Genomic DNA, 21,606 nt, shown 5'->3' with positions numbered 1-21,606 from the left:
GCAAAAAAGAGTTTAAAAAGAATTCTTTCCGTTCTTGTATAACGTACTTTGTCCTGAGAAATATTTTTGTACAGCAATAAACAAGGCAAATATTTAGGTGATATCACCTAGCTAGTCCAGCCAGTATATACAACCTTAATAGCAACATAAAATTTCCATGTGATAGGAAAAGGAGACTTGTTCGTAAAAGTTTTTCTATGACTAACTAAATGATGCAGGTTTTTGTGGCATAGGTTACTATCCTTTGATGAAACAACGGAAATGGTGCACGTTCTGTGACCGCCAGTTGTACTAAAAAAAGCAGTAAACACAATCAATGTATTTTATTGGTTTCGTTCGAAAATCTAAAATAATACAATCAGTAAAACTTTTATAAAACGATTCGTGTGTTAGAATCATCGTAGACTTTAATACTTTCGTAATAAAACCAACAAACAAGTGGTAAATCGTCATTCTGTAGATTTTCAGCGGTTTTCGTTTTCCCCTATTTGAAATCGTGGAGTTTCCTAGTTAGAAGCAAATATTCCAACAGATTTAATTGCGGTTAACGGACGGATGTGGACTGCCTTGACTTCCGGCCGAGTAAACTAAATTTACTGACGTACGCGGAAGACAACACCGAACTGTTTTACTGCACTCGTCTGGACCCAGTGATTTTCTGTTAGTACTTTTACCATAGAAACGAAAAATTTCACGCGGTTCAACTATCACACGTTCGTTTTTATATTTTCATATTCTTTCCGAGCAACGAAATAACGTTCTCATTTTGCGAAATTGCTATCGCAAATTTATTGCGTTGCTAATGAAAAAACTACTACAAAGTGAGCGGGAGTTGTTTGAAGTTAAAAAATGCGAGAATTTGATCGAGGAAAAAGGTGAACGTGAATCTGTTTTCGATTGCATTAGAAAAAGTTTATAGTAGGTCGATATTTTTGACGTTTTCATTGTATCCTGATCTGTGCCGACCGTGTGGAAATATACTGACGCTGAAAAAGTTGTCCGAGCCCGTTTCGAAAACTTCACACTCGTATGCCAAACTGTCGGGAACTACAACTTCAATGAAACTTTGGGGGAGGGGAGGAAAATAAAAAAAACATTCAGGATGCCTCAACAGCCGGTAGCGAAACACTCTACGCGTAAAATTCGTTTAACTCTAAAACGTATAGAAGCATTCCTCTTACGAAAAAATAATAACGTTCTACCTGTATGTGTTACGTTCTGACGATGTTTTAAAATTTTTCATCTGGATGTAAGTAAAGTGATGCAAAATTGGAATATATATCAAATTTCGATAACTGTCATGTTTGTAGTAATTACACTTCAACATTCATCTCGTGTTTCCCTTACAGATACTGTTTCTGTAGTTGCAATCACCTAAAAATGGAAGGGATGAAGTTTAATTGTTACCAACTTGTTTCCTGTTACAGTTGCAACCGTTGATGGGTCAAACTTTACTATTACCAAAGTGAATCGATTACACATGGGGGCGTATCTTTGTATCGCATCCAATGGTGTGCCGCCTTCTGTCAGTAAAAGGATTATGCTCATCGTTCATTGTAAGCATACAATTATGTAAAGTTTATTAGTGTCACTGTGGGGTCACTATTGTAGCAAAAATGATTCAGTCGAGTGCGTGGAATCAATAGTTATCCTAGCCCTTCGTTAGCAATCATTTTTTTTCGAAACACTGTCAACAATCTGGGTCGTTCAAGTTCGCCAACGGTTTGTTTGACGTTCTAGGCTTTTAAAGAACCTATAAAAGTTCGTGATATAGTATTGTCTAATAGTTTTCCTTCAGAAAGCTTACGCTCTTTCTTTTAGTTTCTTTTTAGTTTCCGAGGAGAACTTCAAGAGTAACAAGAGCTACGCTTTAAAATTCTTAGATTACTGACGAAGGGCTAGGATAAGAAGCAAACAAATAAAAAAATATTCAATGTTTAAAGCATAGTACAATAAAGCGGTTTTCTTTCTTCTTTCCAGTCCCACCCATGATATGGGTGCAGAATCAACTGGTAGGAGCTCGAGAGGGACAGGGATTAACTTTGGAGTGCAATTCCGAGGCCTATCCTAAGTCCATCAACTATTGGACCAGGGACAAAGACGAAATAGTCTCGCAAGGTTTGTTACAACAGAGTACGAGCTGTTTCCTACCAAGTACTATGATCACGTATGCAAAAGTAATTCAATACCGCAACACTCGCACATTGTTAACGATAATTTCCGTTTCCGTGGATCGGTCTGACCTTCCGAGGTATAATCACACGTCTATACTGGCATCCCACAAGGAGTATTCCCCAAGAAGAAAAGTAACCAGTTGTAACGAGTCGTTTGAGTAACGAACCCTTGATGCCAAATGCATAAACACGCGCACTGGCGAAGCGCAGGTATAAACGTTCCGCTCTGCTTTATGCCCGACCCATAAAAGGCAGCTTTAATACTTTCCATCGATCCACCGTTCCTTTCAGATCCTCGTATTTCCCCTGCATCACGATATACTTGCCCGCGGTTCACGTCGAACACGTTTTGACGCACACTAAAGCCAGACTCGGTTCTTTTCCACCCACGAGACCGCGTTACCTGGCCTTCCACCTTGCCTGAATTTAGTTCCTTTAATTGACGTTGCTGCTGCACTCGTCAGTAGGAGATCCCACTTCAGTGTACCTAACATCTGGTGCATGAAAATTTTCCAAAAGTTTCATTGTGAATTTTACTTTGGAGCGGAGCAGTTAGCTACGACCACATTGGGATAAGGAATACAAGGGAATAAGTTAAAAATTGGAACAGGCTTAACTTAGCCTCTTGCCTTATAATTTTCTTTGCTTCACGTTAGAGACCAGAAGCAAGAAAAAAGATTTAGGCCCGCTGCAGACGAATGTTTTTTTGCCGCCATGGCACTTTGCTGCAGTGCATTGTAGCAACAAGGATAATTTCAAATTATCAAGTGTGAAAAACAAGGAAAGACATACGAACGCAGCAATTTGACGATAAGTTTGCGGCAAGTTGTAGCGACAAATTCACGCAAAGCGGCGAAACAGGATCTGCGTTCTTTTGAAAATATGCAAACGTGCCACCAAGTTGCCGTGTTCGTATGTCTTTCCTTGTTTTCTACTATTAAGAATTTGGAATTATCTTTGTCGCTACAACGCGCTATGGCAAAAAAAACACTCGTCTGCAGCGAGTCTTAAGGAATCTGACTTGTGTGTTGTAAAAGAATATTTGATAAATATTTTCAAGCGCAGTATTCTTAAAAAATATTAAAAATTCTCGCTATACATTTAGAACGTTTGACAACAGGTGTCAGAAATCTCGTTTCAGAGTTATTAATTATTAAAGATACACGTAAAGTGCGCATGAACTGTGTCTGACTTCAGGACCTCTACTGGCATGCGTTAGAGGACCTTCACCGACGTACGTTAGTCTGGTTTGCAACAGTGTTAGAAGAATAAGACAGTGCAATAAGCAAAGTCAGACACATTTCACGTGCACTTGAAGTCCTTTCAATAATTAATATCTCGAAAACGAAGCGTCGGCTGCAATTTAACACATGTACTTGTAGTAGAATTGTCCTTTAAAATTTATCACACTTTATAAATACATTTTAGTAACCCTGAAAATGGTTTGAAACAGTTTCAAATTCAAACTTGTAGCTTTCATGTTACTATTGGTCCTTTAAATAATTGAATCTGTTAGATTATTCATGGAAAAAATAATCAATCACATATTGACGAAAAGCAAACTATAAACGTTTAGTGTAATGTTACATTTTGTCTATTCCCTCGAGAACTATTACACTTTACTACTTTAGGAACTTCTAAACACTCTTAATCTATTCCTGAATAATTATTAACAGATATATGGCTTTGGGGCTTTTAAATCACTTCTAGATATTTTATTTATTTAAATATTTACATACCGATTTACACAGTTGTTTACATTCGAAAGATTTGAATATCAAATTCTTCAAACACATTTATTTGCAGTGACGTCATCAACTCCAATATTTCAAACACAGTACTTTCCACAAACATCGAATTCATTATTATAAAATGTTAAAGTATACAGTGAAAGCATCGTGCAGTTTTATGAATATTCCTGAATTGCTTTTATCAATTCCTTCGTTGATCGACAAAGAAAAGCTTTCAATACGTTTATTTAGTTGATACATCAGATGCGCAAGACAACGTTTCGTCAGATTCCACTTTCAATCAGTTATTCGAATGGAATTATCTTTTGAATAATGCATGCGAATCTGAACGAAACGTTAAAGGCGTAACACGATTTTATCCGGCATTTATGAAGACGACCGAAGACGCGAGTATATGTATACACTGTAAATTCACAGACTCTGGCCTTTTCTCCCGCCGTTATTACCTCCCCAGCCTAGTCGGCATTTGCATCTGTATCGAAACCAATAATAGTACATACAATGTGAATTTTGATCCGACAATCGCGTTAGTACGTAATTTCGAGTCAGGAAGCTCAACGTCAGCAAACGGTTACTGCAAACTCTTCAAAATTAATTGAAAATATCAGATTTTTCGGAAGGTAAATATCAAACAGTATAGCAAACGAAGCAATCAATAGTTGTAGTTTTAATTGGTAGCATTGGAAGTCTTATTTGTTAAAAAAAATGACTTTGTTAACTACTTGCCAAGAATAATTAAAAAAATAATTGTAAGTAGTAAGATTTGAAAGCAGACAGTTGTGAAAGGGACGTCCTATACATAAGTTTTTTACAAACAAAAAATATCTAACGATTCACGTTATTGCTGTTAAATAAATATCTGTCCTGATGCAGTAACAATGAAATTGGACGATCACAAAATGTTTCTAGAAAACCTCAAAGATTTTATTTTAAAACAAAAAGAAAAGTCAGAAGAAGAGGCAGCAGCTTGCAGTTAGGCTTATTTGGGTACACGTTAGTGTTATTAAGAAACAAAAATATTCCTTTTGTAGGACATTTTTCATTTTTTAGGTAATTACAGTCCGTGAAAATTATATCCCACCTCTCTCCTATCATTAAAATTCAACAAATAGGTATTCAAAGGATTGAAAAGCATGTTGCTATAATTATTCCAATCTATCATTACGGCGTTTCATCATATGCCAAACTCACTTGAAGACAAAATTCTAACAGCAGAAACGATCGGTTTGGAGCCGATTGAGGATTATTTCCAGCGCTATTCGGTCCTCAATCGTACTTTCCTTTCATTATTTCGCTTTACATCCACGTAGCCGTTCCATTCACGGAAGATAGCACCACCGTTCGACAGAAGCTAGAACCTTACGAGCCAAAAAACGAAAATGTCTCTGAATAGTGTCGATTCAAACAGAAATCACGTTAACTTAGACTGTTGCAAGACGAATACTAAAATAAACCAGTCAGAGGGACATACTAGACCATCTTACAAACTGATTGAACCATTGTGACGTTCCTTCAAAGGCTGCTGAAATTCCTAGAATCGTCTCGTACGCCTCGCGACCGTTTCCTTTCAAAAAGACGACTCAAACGCCCGTTTATTATCCGCGGCGGTCGATCAATTCAACTTACCACTCGTTTCGCTTATGCTATCGGCAATTCTTGATAGGACACTTTTGACCAATATGAACTGCGTTCAAGAAAAGAGAAGATATTCTAGCAATTGTTGGTTAAACAAAATGTTATTCAGGTTTTGTATGTGGATAATAATTGGAGAACTGTCACCATAATTGTTGGAATGCAGGCATTTGTCTTATTTTTTCACATTTTTGTATTATTTGATCCATCGACTTTCTGTCATTCTCCAATGACTTCAATAAAAATTGTATTAAAGTCGATTCAATGGTGTAGAAACATTACATAGAAATTTTAAAGAAGAATTAAATAGTTATGTATGGTAATCGAGAACCTTCACTTCCTCTACATGTATAGACAAAAATTCTGAGAGGATCACGATTACTTTCAGGGGGAAAATACAAACCCATACTACAGGAGGACGCATATAAAGTTCACATGAAACTGATGATAAGTTCTGTGAGTGCATCGGATTTCGGATCATACAAATGTGTTTCGAGGAACTCGTTAGGGGACACTGACGGGAGTATAAAAGTTTACTGTAAGTAGAGAACTACTGTCAATTTGTCACTAATTTACTTGTGACATACAATCATCTTTGTATCTCAGTCTTCGATGCAAGAAAGTTACTATATCTGCATGCATAATGGCGTGTTGATTAACAGATGATTCCGCATAAGATTCTCAAGAGCAGCATTCAAGGATTTTATTACAAATTTTAATTCATTTCTTTTCTATTTCCAGCAATAACAGGGAACTCGAGTTCCAGTAGTAACAATACAAAGTACAAGGGTGAGTAACTATCCTTGAAATTATTTTATTATTTTAAAAACTACCCTAAACAATCGTTAACAGAGCATAAAAACGTATTAACTAGTCATGAAATCAATTTACAATCTATTGAAACTTTCATCGGGAAAACGATATAGATCTCTGAAAACGATATAGATCTTTTTTTAGACGCAATATATTGACTTGTTTGTTTTAATTGAGAAATACCACGAGCAATGTCTTTTGCACTGAAAACGCTTCAAATCTCACACTTTGAACAATAACACCAAGCCAAAAGTCAATTGCCCTCAACTGTGAACATCTTTGGTCGATTTTAATGAACTTGCACAAGCGGCACATTGATATTGAAATCTGAGGAATTAACGAGCCTCGAATTCCTGCATTGTTTGGGCGCATAGTTTTCGTCGTTCATCGCGAACACGGATCACCAGATCAATGGTTTATTTTTTATGACCAACGAGCCAAGCCAGGAGTCAGACACACAATCAGTCTGTGCTATTGCTCGCTTTGTATCGAGTGGTACTTTACGAATGATGCGGCGTAACGTACTCGCGATGAAATAACGGGTCGTTGATTAATTAGATCGAGTGTCTAGTTTGTGCATGCCAATCCAGCCTGTGAATATTCTCTGAAATCACCCTCTACAAAAGGTAAATGCAAGTACCTGCTTTCATGAAGGTGACTCGCCAAAGCTCGTTCCACTATCGAGTAATTGTGTATCACTCTTGTAAGTCAGCTCACAATCAGAGAAAAAAGAACCTGAGTTATCCTGTCTCAGTAGTACCCTCAAATTCTTTCTAGTAATAACGTGTATTATTATAAACGACCTTATTTTACGTGTTGTAAAATTGCAAATGTCAAGCTCGCGAAGCAGTGTTTATTGTTGTGACTCGAAGAACTAAAGAATAATAAAAGTCTAGCTTGAATCTTTAAGAACTTTATAACGAAATATAGAGCAGGCTATAAATGTTATCCTATAAATAAGCTTATACAGAAATGCTTGAGTAGAAATGTGATGATGTAAGCTTCTCAAATATATATACATACATATACAGGATGTTCTTAAACATGGGAGACATTTTTGGAGGATAGGTTCTACACAACAGATTCTACACTGGGAGAACGCAGTTGCCGGTTGATGAGTTTTCGTACCCTTTGCGCAGTTCACGCCTACGCTCATTAGTTATTGGCTCTGTCACTCCCGAGCACATCCCTACCCATCAACCCCTTGTTGGGCCCTTGGAGGTCCTACCATTTCTAAAGAAAGTCACTTCTTCAAGTGTTAGCGCATAAACGGTGTGAAAGAAATTTTGAGCAAGCAAACGATATTCTTTTAGATTTTAGTTTTCTCCGAAAGTATTAATGCGGCTCTGTTAGCAAATAAAAATCTTCTTGAATATCGTCTCTGTCGACCGAAAACGTACTGGTACTAGTCAGAATTCTTACTACGTTGCGATACCATAAACGATCCTACATTTCCCGTGTCATAAACTACCTGGTCGCATCGAACATTTTGTGGCAAACCCAGGAAACAGTTCTACCGTTGCCGTTTCTTTATAATCAAATATGCTGTGAATTCTTATACATTGATATCTCAATAAATATTGTTTCTTAATAGATAGAAACATTTGTTTCATTTGGACACTAGGTATACAGAGTAGAAAGAAGCAAGGCGTGTCCTTTCAGGCTCTTGAATCCTTCACCAATCTCAGTGGAAAAGTCAGTCGGGGCAATGGAAGCCATCTGCGTGAAACGACTGCGTTCTCTCAGTGAACGCAGTATAGATATCAATATTTAACTTTACTCTCTCTTGAAAAAAGAAAAAGAAACGTATTATGCTAGAACTTCTTTTTGTTTGTAAAGTTATCAATGGACTCGTTTTATGTCCTCAAATATTGACATAATTCCGTCTGGCTACATCTCCTGCGTTCATCAGGTATCATACCCTTTTATTACAAGAACATCATATTATGCTTGACTATTTAAGAATGTTAATAATCACTGTAAAGCTCTAAACATTTTCTCAACGTTCAATAATTTAGGTGTCAAGTGCATTGTTTCGTATGTTCCTACGACTAATTTGTTTTAAATTTTGTACAGTCTAGTCTGCGACTAATTTGTATTTTTTTATTTTGTATACCAAGCGATCTATCTCGTATATTAAATAAATATATTATTTTTGACTAATAACATTATAAAGTGAAATTATTAAAGACTTGTAATTATTAAAGATGGATTATTAAAGACTGAAGCTTTCAACTTTTTGAGCCTTATAGTTTCGAAGGTTCAAGTCTTATAGAACAGTACGAACGGCCAGTATTAAGACTGGACAGAGTGCTTACGTGCTCTGTGAAATATCTTGTCGAGTTCTCATGCTGATATTAAAATTTATACTATTTTCTATGTGTAGTCGTTTTATATTCATAAACTAAAGCGATACAAACGTGTATACAAATTGAAAATGAAGAACATCAAGCAGTACATATTTTACTGTTTTTATTTTAAAAAAGAAGTAAATGTCTTTCAAGTCGTAATAAATGTTTTTGTATAATAAAGTGTGAGTGTTCAACATGAAACTATGAAGTACTCGCTATAAATTTAAAATTGCTTCTACGACGAAAGAAAGAGAATTGTATTTCGAGTTCCTAATGTCGTTAGAAGTTCTTTTTTCGCGCTTCGGCCCAGTGCGCCTTATCCATTTGAAAGTAGAAAAAGAAAAAATTCGGAGCAAGGATAAAACGTGAATATCCTGTGTGAAACTCGACTGCTTAAAGTCTTTCCAAGGACAGTTCAGTTTCGAGGCCCGTGGTGGCCGTTTTTCAAGTCGAGACGGAATTATTTCTGTGTGAAATCGTGAATGAATAGGAACCGCCGTGTCAGATTTACAAGCCGACCATCTCATTTGCTCTCGACAGCCAGCTGGTGCAGAAAAGGATATACAAAAGTCGCCAGATACCGTTGCAAAAAGAGCTAGACGCTTAGAAGGACGGCTGTACAAAAAGCCACGGGTGAATGCCATTTTGAACTTACACTTTGTTCATCAACCCTTTTTCCCTTCCCCAAGTGAAATGCGAAACCTTCGCCAACTTTTTCCCTTAGTTTCAAAGGCGTATAAACATTTTCCCGCGTCTTTCCATCGTGTCACGAATGTTTTTAACACTTTTTTCAACTGTTTCAAGTGATATCTAAATCTCCGAGTTTTATACAAAAAGGAAGTGCTAGACTTGAAACTATATTAAAGTAGTTAGCTAAATGCAGAAGTCCAAAACTTTGTTCAAATTTTAAGGGCCACTAATTTGGATTACAAGAAACCCTTGTGCAAAATATCAAATTGATTTATCGTATAGTTATTGAGAAACTATTAATAAAATTCGGCGCATTTTAATATCGCGATATATGGCAAAATTGAAAAAAAATTGCTTCTCAGCTTTCTATGTCTGAAACGGGAAAATTATGTAAATTATGTAAAAATTTATCTACCGATTGCAATGAAACTAGTCAGTTGTAGCTAAACACTAGTCAATTGAATATCCTATTTTCATATTGCAACTATTATACTAAAATTGAACTTTTTTAATAAATCTAAATAGCGTTAAATTTGATATTACTATAATTTAAATAGTATTATACCAACTTTATATTCATCGTTTAGTAACGAACTCCCACTCGATCAACATGGTTGGCTGAGAAACACTTTAATAAATCTCTTCTGCATAATACTGATATGATTCTAATGTCCCTAATTTTTTAAAGTAAAAAAAGTTCAGTATAAGTCAGAAAGAGCAGAGGACTTTGTTGTAAAACATAAATTATATTAAATAGTAACGGTAAATCTGTTAAGAGGAAACATTTTTATAATACAAAGGGAATGGCAAATTCATTTGAATTTTGATTTAATTTTAACTTTACTGAGGAATAGTTTCCCTTTTAATTCTCACGTTTCAAACAACTTTGCACGAAAGCTTTCACAATTAAAGTCTAGACCAACTGAATACAATTGCATTTATTCCACCACTGAATTCCATTGATTATTTGTTTTACATTTTCAATTGCTTTAGCGTAGGAAATAGCATACGCAATATTGCTAGATTATAATTTTTCATGACTTAAAATTAAGTAACGACTGTCCCTAACTAATTACATACTATTTGTCTTTCTATAATGAAAAAGCCAGAGGCTTATCCTCCAGTCCTACTTACTTGTACTGTCAATGGTCAGAAATCGATATATGCAAAATATTTCAATGCTAACAGATTGAAGAGCAACGTCGCGTTCGATAGAAGATTGATAGACCCGTCTGGAACCATAGCTCAACTTTATTGGACCCTGTCCACTTCTCTGCGCTGAAAGCGCCTAATCCCGATATTCAGCTCAAATATTGCGGTGTAAACATCAAACAACGTCGTAAAGTCGAAACATGACGACCATGTTCATTAGACAACTATTTGTAGCTTGCGTTTATGATAGATAATATAAAAAGAAGTGTGTAAACTTGAAAAGCCGATTCTCTGTACATTAATATTAAATTCACTTTGATTATTTATAGCGAAATTTTCAATATTTCATGTGGTTATTTATCTAAACATTTTACACGTAATTCAAAAACAATAATGGTTTTTTTATTCACATAAGTTATTTCAAAATTTAATTTAAACTTCCAATATAGGTTTTCAAAATTTTACATTTTCAAACTTTCAAAGACTGTTTCATGTTCCAATTTCTAGAACAGAACCGCCAATCTCCTCGCAAATAGTTTGTGGCTCGCTGCGGGTGCGCCAAATAATGAAATAGAGATTGTACTCGTCACAAATAACAAGCGTCAAGTATTGAAGGTCTTTAATAAGCGGAAATATCACTTGCCTTTGAACTTTATGGCCACCCATGCTCTTTTCTCCAATTGGCCATTAACGACACCGTTTTCGTTTGGCTCTCTTGCCGATTTAAGAAACACATAGCTCCGAGATGCATTTTTCACGGGAACAAACGAACTTGGCTTCGACAGAACTTTCAATTTGTTTTCTGGTTACCATGAAAAAGCGACCACATTTTTCCGTTTTCATATGTGTTTAATGTCAATTCCAGTTCAAGCTCTTTGACCAAATAAGCGAAACGAAAATACTTGTATTTTTGTGTTTCGAGAGAAAGGAGACGAAATAAAATAGAATAGAAATGCAATAGACGTATTTGGAAACGCTTTCCACGTCAGTTGTGTTTGCACAAAGAATATATGTATTTGAAATATCGGATACTGTGAAATACCGAACAATTTTACTGAAGTAACGAAGTTTTGAAACCTTATTTATACCAGATTTTTTAAACTGGCGAGCAGAAATACTCAAAAACAAATTGCCTAAATAGCACAGAGACATCTTAAAAACGTCTTAAAAACATCGAGTAAAATCCTAAAAATGTCCAAAAGACATCTCTGAGACGTCCGATGTTATAAATCAGTATGTCTTTAGGACGTCTTAAGAAACATTTATAAGACGTTTTAAGGACGTCCAAATTACGTATATAAGACGTTCAGACAAAAATTAGACGTTTTTAAGACGTCCAAAAGCGTAAGTCTTTAGAACATCCATGTAGTGTGTCTTTAAGACGTTTTATAGACGTAAACTTTGCAAGTCTTTAAGATGTACGCTCTTGGATGTTTTTAAGACGTCTAAATTATGCCTTAAGACGTTCAGGCATAAAATGAACATAAAATAGACGTCTTCAAGACGTTGTGTGCTATGTGGGTGACTAATCGATTTGAGACAAAGCTTAATTATTGTTTTTGTTAAAACTTTCTGCTGAGATTGAACCTAAAATTAAATTTTATTTTTCATTTATAATATTTTTATACAAAGCTTTTAAGCTGAAATTACATGCTAAAAACACAAAATTGCAAACGCTAGAATTTTTTTGGTGTGCCATTTTTTTATTTAAAATAGGTGTAATTCCAGCGTAAATTATATTTAACATTCAGAAAATATTTAATTTCTTGTTTCTTGATATCTGTCATAAATGTTAAACTGCTCACCAATCATGGATATATCATTGAAGATGGTTATAAAACTCGATCACTATTTAATAAGAAGTAACAAAAAGTGGACCAAAACAAATTTTTTCATCCAGTTCAAGGGTCTCCCTTTATGTCTCTAAAACTGTAGTATAATATATCCTTTAGGTCTCTATCACAAAATTCAAGAAAGACCATCTAATTTTAGTACTATTACACAAATATCCCCCCTTAATTAGCAGAAATTTCAACTTTAATTGCAGGGAAGTTGAGGCACAACCCAAGGAACGACATTTTCAAAGGAAATCAAGATATGTTAAAGGAACGAGGTAATTGTGATCTAAAATTTGGAATCTAAATTGTTTTTATTCCCAAAAATATTCCAAGGAACATTAAATTAAAGATATCCAAGAATGAATTGTAGATCACTCTTTTCTCAAATATCTTCGCTATTAGTAAATTTCGCTATTACTAGGAAGTAATCACGATGCAACTTCGTCTTTCAGATCTAAAGTTGCGAGGTCGAAAAGAAACTGACGGAAACGAAGTCGATGATTACGACGATTCCGGCGTAACGACGAAGGAGAAGCCTTTCACTTTGATTTTCGCGCTGGTCACATTTACCGTCTACCTTCATCACTATCCGCAGCTAAGGACGCTCCATCCAGCTTGAAAACAGGCCATTCCCGTGCCAGCGCATCATCAAACCCTCCATTTGATCGCGACTCATCAAGAATTTGTATATCCACTTAGAAATCCATCGCTCAGGGATTCCATTCGAGAATAAGTATCACGAATCACGCTGACCACTTACTCACTGTATCATAAACCGATATCATAACGTGTAACGATTAGGTATTGTAAATTGTTCGTAAATGACAACTCGCAATCAGTGGATCGAGGACGGAAAATCATTGCTCTATACCATGAGAATGACATAGAACGATCGCATGACGTGAACAATAAGAGAACGAGGGATGATTCTGCGTTAACATACATTGAGTTCGTAAATAAGTCTGCACAATGAGTACAGCCGAGCCTTGATCACATTTAACTGCAATCAATGGTAGTATCCCCAGCTAGTCAGAGTTAAATTAAAAAGTTAAGTTGTAAGCGCATACGCTGTCAACCGTGCATGTATATTTTATGTTTGTACTTTGATACACCAGCAGAATTGGTGATTAAATTTTCAAGCTGTGACAAATATTGCTTTATAGTCATTCATTTTAAAATAGAGAAGATGATAATGTAACAGGCAGATGCACGTAATGCGTTTTTTAAAATGGTATATTTTAAGAAAGCTTCGAAATTAATCGCTGATAGGAGCATATGTATAGCTTTAATGATTATTTAATAATTAATTACTATTTACACTTTTATTACATAGGAAAGTACTAGGAAGCTGCGACGAGCGTGAAGGAATGACCTACTGGTGAGTCTTGATTCGGGACATTTAAGATATTTTGGTAATTATACACGGTGTTCGATAAGAGGTGGCAGAAATTTAGGGGTTGATTTTATACGTCAAACTAAGATGAAAATGAACAGTAATGAATTGAATTCGAGGCTACGTTTCTGAGCTATTAATTATTGAAAGTTTAAAGTGCATGTGAAATGTGTCTGATTAGATTATTAGGTTTGTTCTACTATTGTATTCTACTAATGCTCTGTCTAGTCTGGTTAATGCACGCCGGAAGTGGAATCAGTTCTGGAATCAGACACATTTTAAATCTATCTGTAACAGCAATTAATAACTTGAAAACGAAACCACAAGCACAATTTCGTTTTATTTTAGCTTATAAAATCATTTTTCAAAATTTCTAATACCAGCTGTCGAACACCTTACTAATTTCAGTACCCTTGAAATATGTGTCCTGAATAATTTTCACTCATAATCATACTGGTTTTAAAATTACTAGTCGACTTTAGTTTAATACTATTTATTGTATTGTTTTAAGGTTTGCTTTAGGGTTAACAGCTTAGCAACGTGTATATGTCATCGAAATTGGTGAGACTCCTTTCTATATAGTTACACTTATTTTTTTAATTAATATCGTTTGTGTATATTTTCCACTGCACACGTACAGATCCTTACAAAAACTTTACATCAAATTGAAGGAATTGAGTCATTTAACTTGCTCGTTTCTACGCAAAGCATCTCGATTCATTTTCATTCTTCGATACTGCCATTAAATCGTAGACATAGAGCTAGAATCGGTTTTATAAACGTACTTCAGTAAGCGCTTAATTTAATAGCACTAAAAAACTTGATAGAAGCCCTCGATGATTCGCATTTGTACCAATTGCCTGTCTAATGAATTAATTAGAACTACTTGTCACTGTACTGTACATACACATATACATTCAATACATATATATACATATACATATGACTATACATAATACAATACATTCCGTATACTTGTATAGCATCCAACATATATGTATATAACATATTATACATAGTATGTTAAAATAGTATTATCCAAAGACTGAGAGCGTCATTTCAATGCTCTTATATTGTATTAAATAATAACTTATGACTGACGAAGAAGGAAATCATTTAACAGTCCAGGAGCCATGAAAATCGTGGATCAATTCAAAATGAGAATTCTGAAATAGTCGTCCATTAACTAACTGGTTTTGCCCTCCTATTCTAAATAAATACTAATGAATACCTATTTTTGAAACAGTTTTAGCGTATTGTCTGAAGTTTATCATGCTACAACTATCTTTATGCCTTCTGGAGGTACATTAAACTTTTGTGAAGCTATTTTTGCTGAAAAATTTTAATTAAATTTTTTAAATTTAAATTCATTAAATTAAATTTCAATTTAAAGTATTACAACATATTCTTATTATAAAGCTCTTAGAAGTACTTATTACAAGAGCTTCTACTGTATTTTCAGCCTTTCTCTCTAACCATTTTATATTAAATAACTTTTCTGTCAGTTTGATTAAAAAAAGCAATTTCACGATTTCATTTGAATCTGACAGGTGCTTAAACATTATTTGTTGTAGAAAGATATATTTTTTTGACAAATTATTCGAATAATTAGACAGATGGGATAGAACTATAGAGCCTAACTATAGAGCCTAAATGCATTCCATCATGTCTTGCATTATAAATTGATCCACGTTTCTCTTGGTACTCCACACTTCATCTGCTGTGCTTTCACATCTCTACTGTATATATTAAAAAAGAACGAAATAAAAAATTATGGGAAAAGGGGATGCAGCGAAAATATCTATTTGATGTTATCGAGTTGTTCAAGATTCTTCAGATAAAATTGTATATTATAAACCTACTTAGGAAATCATCAAAATAATTTAAATAGATCATTTTAAATAAAGGAGACGTATAATCTATTCATATTGGATTGTTTCTAAATTGAGAATATTCATAACAGTAAAAAACTGTTTAAGGTATTCTCTTTTGCTGTCATAAGTGAATACATTGGAACAATTCCAATAAGAAATTATAGTTTTTTATCAGAATTCAGCGAACTGTAAATTTTATATAAAATTTTACAGTTTATCGATAATCAACCGATCAGGTTTCCATTGGTAAACTATTAATTATTTCACAATTTATGAAATTAGGCTTACATAGATTCTATCTTAAAAGAAAATAAAGCTGGTTACGACGTTCTAGCGGATAATGTTAAAGGATAATAACACGGAGCAGAATAAAGGGATTGTTAGTAGTGATACGCATCGTATCATATTCTACATTGAAATCAGCTATATTTTAAACCTTAGATCCCAAAGAAATATGACATATTTGAGAACACAGGTAGTTTTCTAAAGCTACTTTATTATGTCATTTAATAATTCATCAAAGAATAATTTAATTTTATCAGTTAAGGAGCACAACAGTGTAGATTATTTAATATAATTAATCTAATTGGCTATAAAACAGGCTATAAAATTGGTATTAATATTTATAGATTTTGACGATCGATTTAATGCTTGATTAGTTTTGTACAAATCCCACATAGCACAGATATGTCTTCAAAATGTCTTAAAGATAGCCATTAAAGTCCTAAACATGTTGAAAAGACGTTTTTGAAACGTTCGAAGTTACACATCAGTATCTCTTGAGAACGTCTTAAAAGACATTCATAAAACATCTTAAAAATATCGAAATTACGTCTATAAGACACTCAGACAAAAAATAGATGTCTTCAAGATGTCCAAACGTAAACGGAAGTCTTTAAGACGTACGCTGTCAAATAGACGTCTTCAAAATATCGCTTGCTATTTGGGATGGTACGAATGTGTCTGAACACGAATTAGAGAAATTGTATATTTGGCAATACTTTTGTACTTATCTACGTAGTGTCGGATTTACTTTATCAACGAGACAACCTTGCTTTTCTCTTCAAATAAAATTATATGTACTTACATAGCTATGCGTTCATTAAAAATTTGTAGATTGATATATTAACTTCAGATATTCCATTTTCTAGTCACACATTACTATTTGAGTTTTCTTAGCACTTTTGGCCTAACATAATATGTCCTTTCTAGGAGGGTTGTAACTTGTAACGATATAAAATGTGTTCAGAGAAGATACTTCTACTTTAGAATGGTCAAAATTATTATAAGAGATAATTGTATCTCATTGTTAACGATACCATGTAAGGGTATTATTTATTTCACACTATTTGATATTGTTCAAGCGAAATGCTTGACGCGGGAAAATTGCGCTACAAAATTAAAATGTCCAATAAAACATATCAACCCTATACGTTATTTTATGGTAGAAAGGTTCTTGTCTGTATATGCGATACCTTTTTAGAACAGTCAATTATTACTTGTGTATTGCTAATTCTGTAATTAATCACTGTTTGCAACATCACGTTAGAATGATAAATATTTTAAATCGTATTATCGGTTCAATAATTAATTTAAAAATAATCGAAGTTATATGATTTGCTACAAATTTAATTAAACACAAAAAAATACAATTTAGCTGTAATAAAAGCTATGTCAATGATAATGAGGTAAATGTATTATAATTAATAATTTACGTAATTACCAAAGATTGAAATCGTAGGTGCAAGACAGTGCAAGTCATGATCGATTTTTGGTACAGTTTGTTTTCTTAGGAATGATCCAAGCAAAATTTATCTCTATACTTATACGTACATTTAAATTATTTATCAAATATGAAATATTGCTTATATTATCAATACTTAGACAGATATTAAGAATTTTATGTATGGAATGAAATTTGTAATTAAACAATATGTTTTCCCTCCGCTCATTTTTTCAAAATAGTTTTACTTCAGCGATTGCAACGATTAAATAGTATATACCTATGTATACATCAAACTGTTTCACAGTTTTATATACATACATATAATTTTATATATATACATATACATAATTGCGCGCAAGGTTTAACGCATACTTTTGTATCATCGGCATTGTAGATATCATTGTAACCAGTGTTGAATAATTAATGTAATTGTGATGCGAAACTGTGAGATTTGTAACACAAGCGAACAATACGAAAGCTTAGAAATGGGAGTTAAGTGAAAAAAAAAGTTGAAGAAATGTAATACTTTATAGTGTACAGATAGACTGCATTGTCCCTGCTAAGTAGTAACGTGACTACATATGCCTCTATAATATACATATGATGCATAAATATACACGAATGATAATAAATATAGAACTTAAATATATATAAAAAATACTGGATTTGGATATTAATTATGAAAATAAAGATGAACATATCCCTCCATTTTCAAATAAATAAGAAGAAAGTATTTCACGTGAGATACTTCATCGTATTCATTTCATATTTTTATTAAACCTAACTGTTTTTTAAATTTCACACAGGTAATTATCGATACGTTAACAATGCGGATGTTTAATTCCGTATTCACACTTCACGTCTCATCTCTCTAATTTTTATCCATATTTTCCGACAGGAATAAATCCTACGAAGAAGTAAAAGAGAGACTTGTTTTCAATTATGCACGTAAAAAATATAATTTTAGTTTTGTTTAATAATTAAATTTGATCATAAAATTAAATTCGTCGTATTTTTACTTAGTTTAGTAAAACTTAGCGCTATAGTTATGAGGCAAACTTCCGAATTTTAGTTGGTAACCTCTCCTTAACATTATAGTTATTTCATTTACTAATCGTAATTACAAGTATAATTATATTTGGATAAACACTTTGTTTCATTTTATCGTTTAAATAACAGTTTTACTAAATACAAGCAGCTCTACCAGTTCAAACTGAATTCAGTTTCAAACTGAATTTCGCGCCGAATTATAGACTGGAGGGGAGTCTGCGCAATCATTGTTTTGTTTGTACACAACTTCCATGAGTTCATGTGACAGCGTCTGTAATGTAGTGTAGTGCGAAAGAAAATTGAATTTTTAAAATAAATCTTTCATTACAGTAAAAGAAATGGCAGAGAATGTCGAAGCCACAGAGTCTACTGAGATAGAAAGTAAATTATCAAACGAAAAGGTTGAAGATGAAGAAAAAACGCAGGTGAACGTGGAGGTTCTTGAAAACATTGAAGCATCTTCTGAAGAGCCGGTTTATCAAATTCGTCCACAGTTACACGAGAAGTACTTCAGTTTCCTTAAATTATATTTTACGCGTTCAATTTCTTTTTTTTGTACACTCTGATTATACATGTGGAAAATGTCTGAACTTTACAATATTTTACTTGTTCTCTGGGTTCATTTTGGTAATTTTTTTACATTTCTTTCTGCATTGTATAACATTAAAATGAAATATTTTTAAATGCATTTGTATAGAGATAACATGTCTATATTTACACTTCTTCATTTTATGAAGTCACACAGGTTATCTCTTATTAGAATTGATTTTTATCAGTTAATAGTTCAAATAGTTAGGTAAGTTATGGATAGCGTAACTATTCATTGAATTGTTTTTATTATATTTCTTCCTGTTTTGTTCAATTTTTTTGTTTCCTATCAAACTGTTTCTTATGTACATCAGTGAAATTTATCTAGTACGCAGGTACTCTATCACGACTTATTCATATTTGCATATCGTTTGACTAATCATAATGAACAATTTAGTACGTTGAAAGGATGCTAATTTTTTTCTCTTTACTTTCAATAAAAAGGTGATGTAATCTATTTGTAGCATAGACCGTCGAAATTATAACATTGAGCGGTTACTACTACGTAGAAAGTATAGGTTTCTTTTATTTCATCATATGTATTAATCCTGGATGAATAATTATCTAAGAATAATATAAAAACTGTAATGAGAATAAGTGTTCCTTGATGCAATGAACAATTACAGTTGTAACATTTTACGAAAATTGTTTTAATATTTAACGTTGGATTATAATTCAAAAGGATAAACCTTTTGATACAGGTTTAAACCATTAAGTGCTAAAGAAGTTATACATGATGTATTATTTGATCAACTTTCTGCAAAAACTTATGATGCTCAGGAAGCGATTCAATGGACTAAAGATATAGCAGACATGATTAGAGAGAAAGTTAAAGGTGAAATTTCTTTCTCTAAAATAAATATCTATGAAAATAGTATTCATTAGGCAATTTTGGATGTTAAATGATTTGTTGTGTACTTTTAGAATTACAATTCAAACGTTACAAATATATTGTAAATGTGGTTTTGGGTGAACAACATGGTGCTGGGGTAAAAATGGGTACAAGGTGTATTTGGGATGCAGAGGCAGATACTTACGCTTATGATAGTTTCATAAATGTAAGAAGAATTACATACATTAGTTTAATCTATTACACAAGTTATATATTTAAAATTAATAAGCACTTTAAATTACACTTCAATTAAATTTACCAAAAATTCTAATTCTGAACTAAACTTTTAATTAATAACGAAGTAAATCTATTTCCTATATCTGAATTTTGTAGATAATATTTAAAATACTTAGTTGCGTATAATATATTCAATATTTATACAATTTATTTACAATAGTAAAATTGTACAGTTTATATTGTTTTTGCAAAAAATATTTTTTCAGGACACAATATTCTGTGTGGCTACAGTGTATGCAATATATTTTTATTAAGATTCAGTATTTACTAATACTACATTTTAAAATGTCATGGATGGAGAAAAAAAGTATATAGTTATATTTATAGAAGGAGTAGACACTTTATTTAAGTAGAAGTTATCACTATTATTTGTTAATAACACACATTTTGTATATATATTGTCATGGCACAATTTTTACATATAATTAAAAATAGTATTTGTATTCAGTTATTCTTATAATGCACATGCTTACATTTATAACAAGCGTGCATTACATTTACATAATTTTTGTTTATTACAATTACTATAGCACCATAATTCACGGTATAGTTCTATAATTACAAAATCTTCTTAACTATAATTTATTAAAAACGGTTAACTTCATAATTATGAAGCTTACTTAAATTTATTCATATGATAGTTCTCAAAGTACTCTGAGTATTATTGTTTAGCTATAAAATTTTGTGATTATGCACATAGTATGTAAATAAATATTCTCTGAGACCTGAGAATTAGAAGATAAGTATTAATTTTGTATGTTTGATAATAAGGTTGTACATATAGTGTTGTTTCAACAATATAATGGTATAAAAACTACTTACTAATAAAATTATTATTGTTTACCGTTCTTTGAACAGTTTTCCAAACTATCCCATACTTCAAAATATTTTAACACTTTGATTGCTGAAGCTTAAATATTTTGCATATGCTACAGTACAGGCTTTGCAGTTCACAGTCTGTATTGATCACCTGAACACCTATAGACTCTTGCAGCAATCAAAGGGTTCAGAAAGTACAAAGTATATGTTTAACTATACTTTTGCACATAGATATAAGTATAATAATATGTATGACAAAATATAGGATAGTAAAATAGTACCTTTTAAAAGAAAAAAAGAAAAATAAATAAGTTGTTTAATTTGTAGTAAATACAACAAGATAAAAATATAGTAGAATATCAAATAAGACCTACTTGCATAACATATGTAGCAAAGCACATTTAAAATTGTATATAAAAGATAGTTTACATTATACATAAAAATAATTTTTAAAAAATGATGTAGATGATAATGAAAAAGTGTAACTATATGCATAGTATTACAATTTCAATATTTTTCTCAAGAGTTAGAGAAAATCAGATAGCAATAATTTTAAAGAATACAGCTAAAAGAGAATTCAGTCAATAATGCTTAATTGCTATGGCAATTGAGTATAATTAGGTATA

At 32.8% G+C, this 21,606-nt stretch overlaps 2 protein-coding genes across 2 annotated transcripts in view; both read left to right on the top strand.

Annotated features, from left to right (window-relative positions):
- LOC143184553 (neurotrimin) overlaps nucleotides 1-13,111 on the top strand; it is a 185,201-nt gene extending 172,090 nt beyond the window's left edge. Inside the window, exons 5-10 of the mRNA XM_076386872.1 lie at nucleotides 1,428-1,556; nucleotides 1,981-2,118; nucleotides 5,946-6,095; nucleotides 6,299-6,346; nucleotides 12,611-12,676; nucleotides 12,854-13,111. Coding sequence (XP_076242987.1) covers nucleotides 1,428-1,556; nucleotides 1,981-2,118; nucleotides 5,946-6,095; nucleotides 6,299-6,346; nucleotides 12,611-12,676; nucleotides 12,854-13,020 — 698 coding nt within the window. The 3' untranslated portion in view covers nucleotides 13,021-13,111. The remainder of the gene's footprint in view (nucleotides 1-1,427; nucleotides 1,557-1,980; nucleotides 2,119-5,945; nucleotides 6,096-6,298; nucleotides 6,347-12,610; nucleotides 12,677-12,853) is intronic.
- A 5,603-nt stretch (nucleotides 13,112-18,714) lies between these two features.
- LOC143184507 (dynein light chain Tctex-type protein 2B) lies at nucleotides 18,715-20,727 on the top strand. Its single transcript, XM_076386795.1, has 4 exons — nucleotides 18,715-18,949; nucleotides 19,734-19,867; nucleotides 19,957-20,090; nucleotides 20,368-20,727. Exons 1-4 carry the CDS (start codon nucleotides 18,783-18,785, stop codon nucleotides 20,413-20,415), a joined length of 483 nt encoding a protein of 160 aa, XP_076242910.1. The 5' UTR covers nucleotides 18,715-18,782; the 3' UTR covers nucleotides 20,416-20,727.
- Nucleotides 20,728-21,606: the final 879 nt, after the last annotated feature.

Source organism: Calliopsis andreniformis, chromosome 10 (genome assembly GCF_051401765.1).
Source record: "Calliopsis andreniformis isolate RMS-2024a chromosome 10, iyCalAndr_principal, whole genome shotgun sequence".
Lineage (NCBI taxonomy): Eukaryota > Metazoa > Arthropoda > Insecta > Hymenoptera > Andrenidae > Calliopsis > Calliopsis andreniformis.
Note: the sequence above shows the minus strand (reverse complement) of the source record. Positions and strands in the feature narration are given on the sequence as shown.

Excerpts from the sequence above, each read along its gene's own strand:
- LOC143184507 (XM_076386795.1), top strand. The coding sequence starts at position 18,783 with ATGGCAGAGAATGTCGAAGCCACAGAGTCTACTGAGATAGAAAGTAAA. Across the intron at positions 18,950-19,733 it reads CGTCCACAGTTACACGAGAA|GTTTAAACCATTAAGTGCTA; the intron begins GTACTTCAGTTT and ends CTTTTGATACAG. Across the intron at positions 20,091-20,367 it reads CTTATGATAGTTTCATAAAT|GACACAATATTCTGTGTGGC; the intron begins GTAAGAAGAATT and ends ATATTTTTTCAG.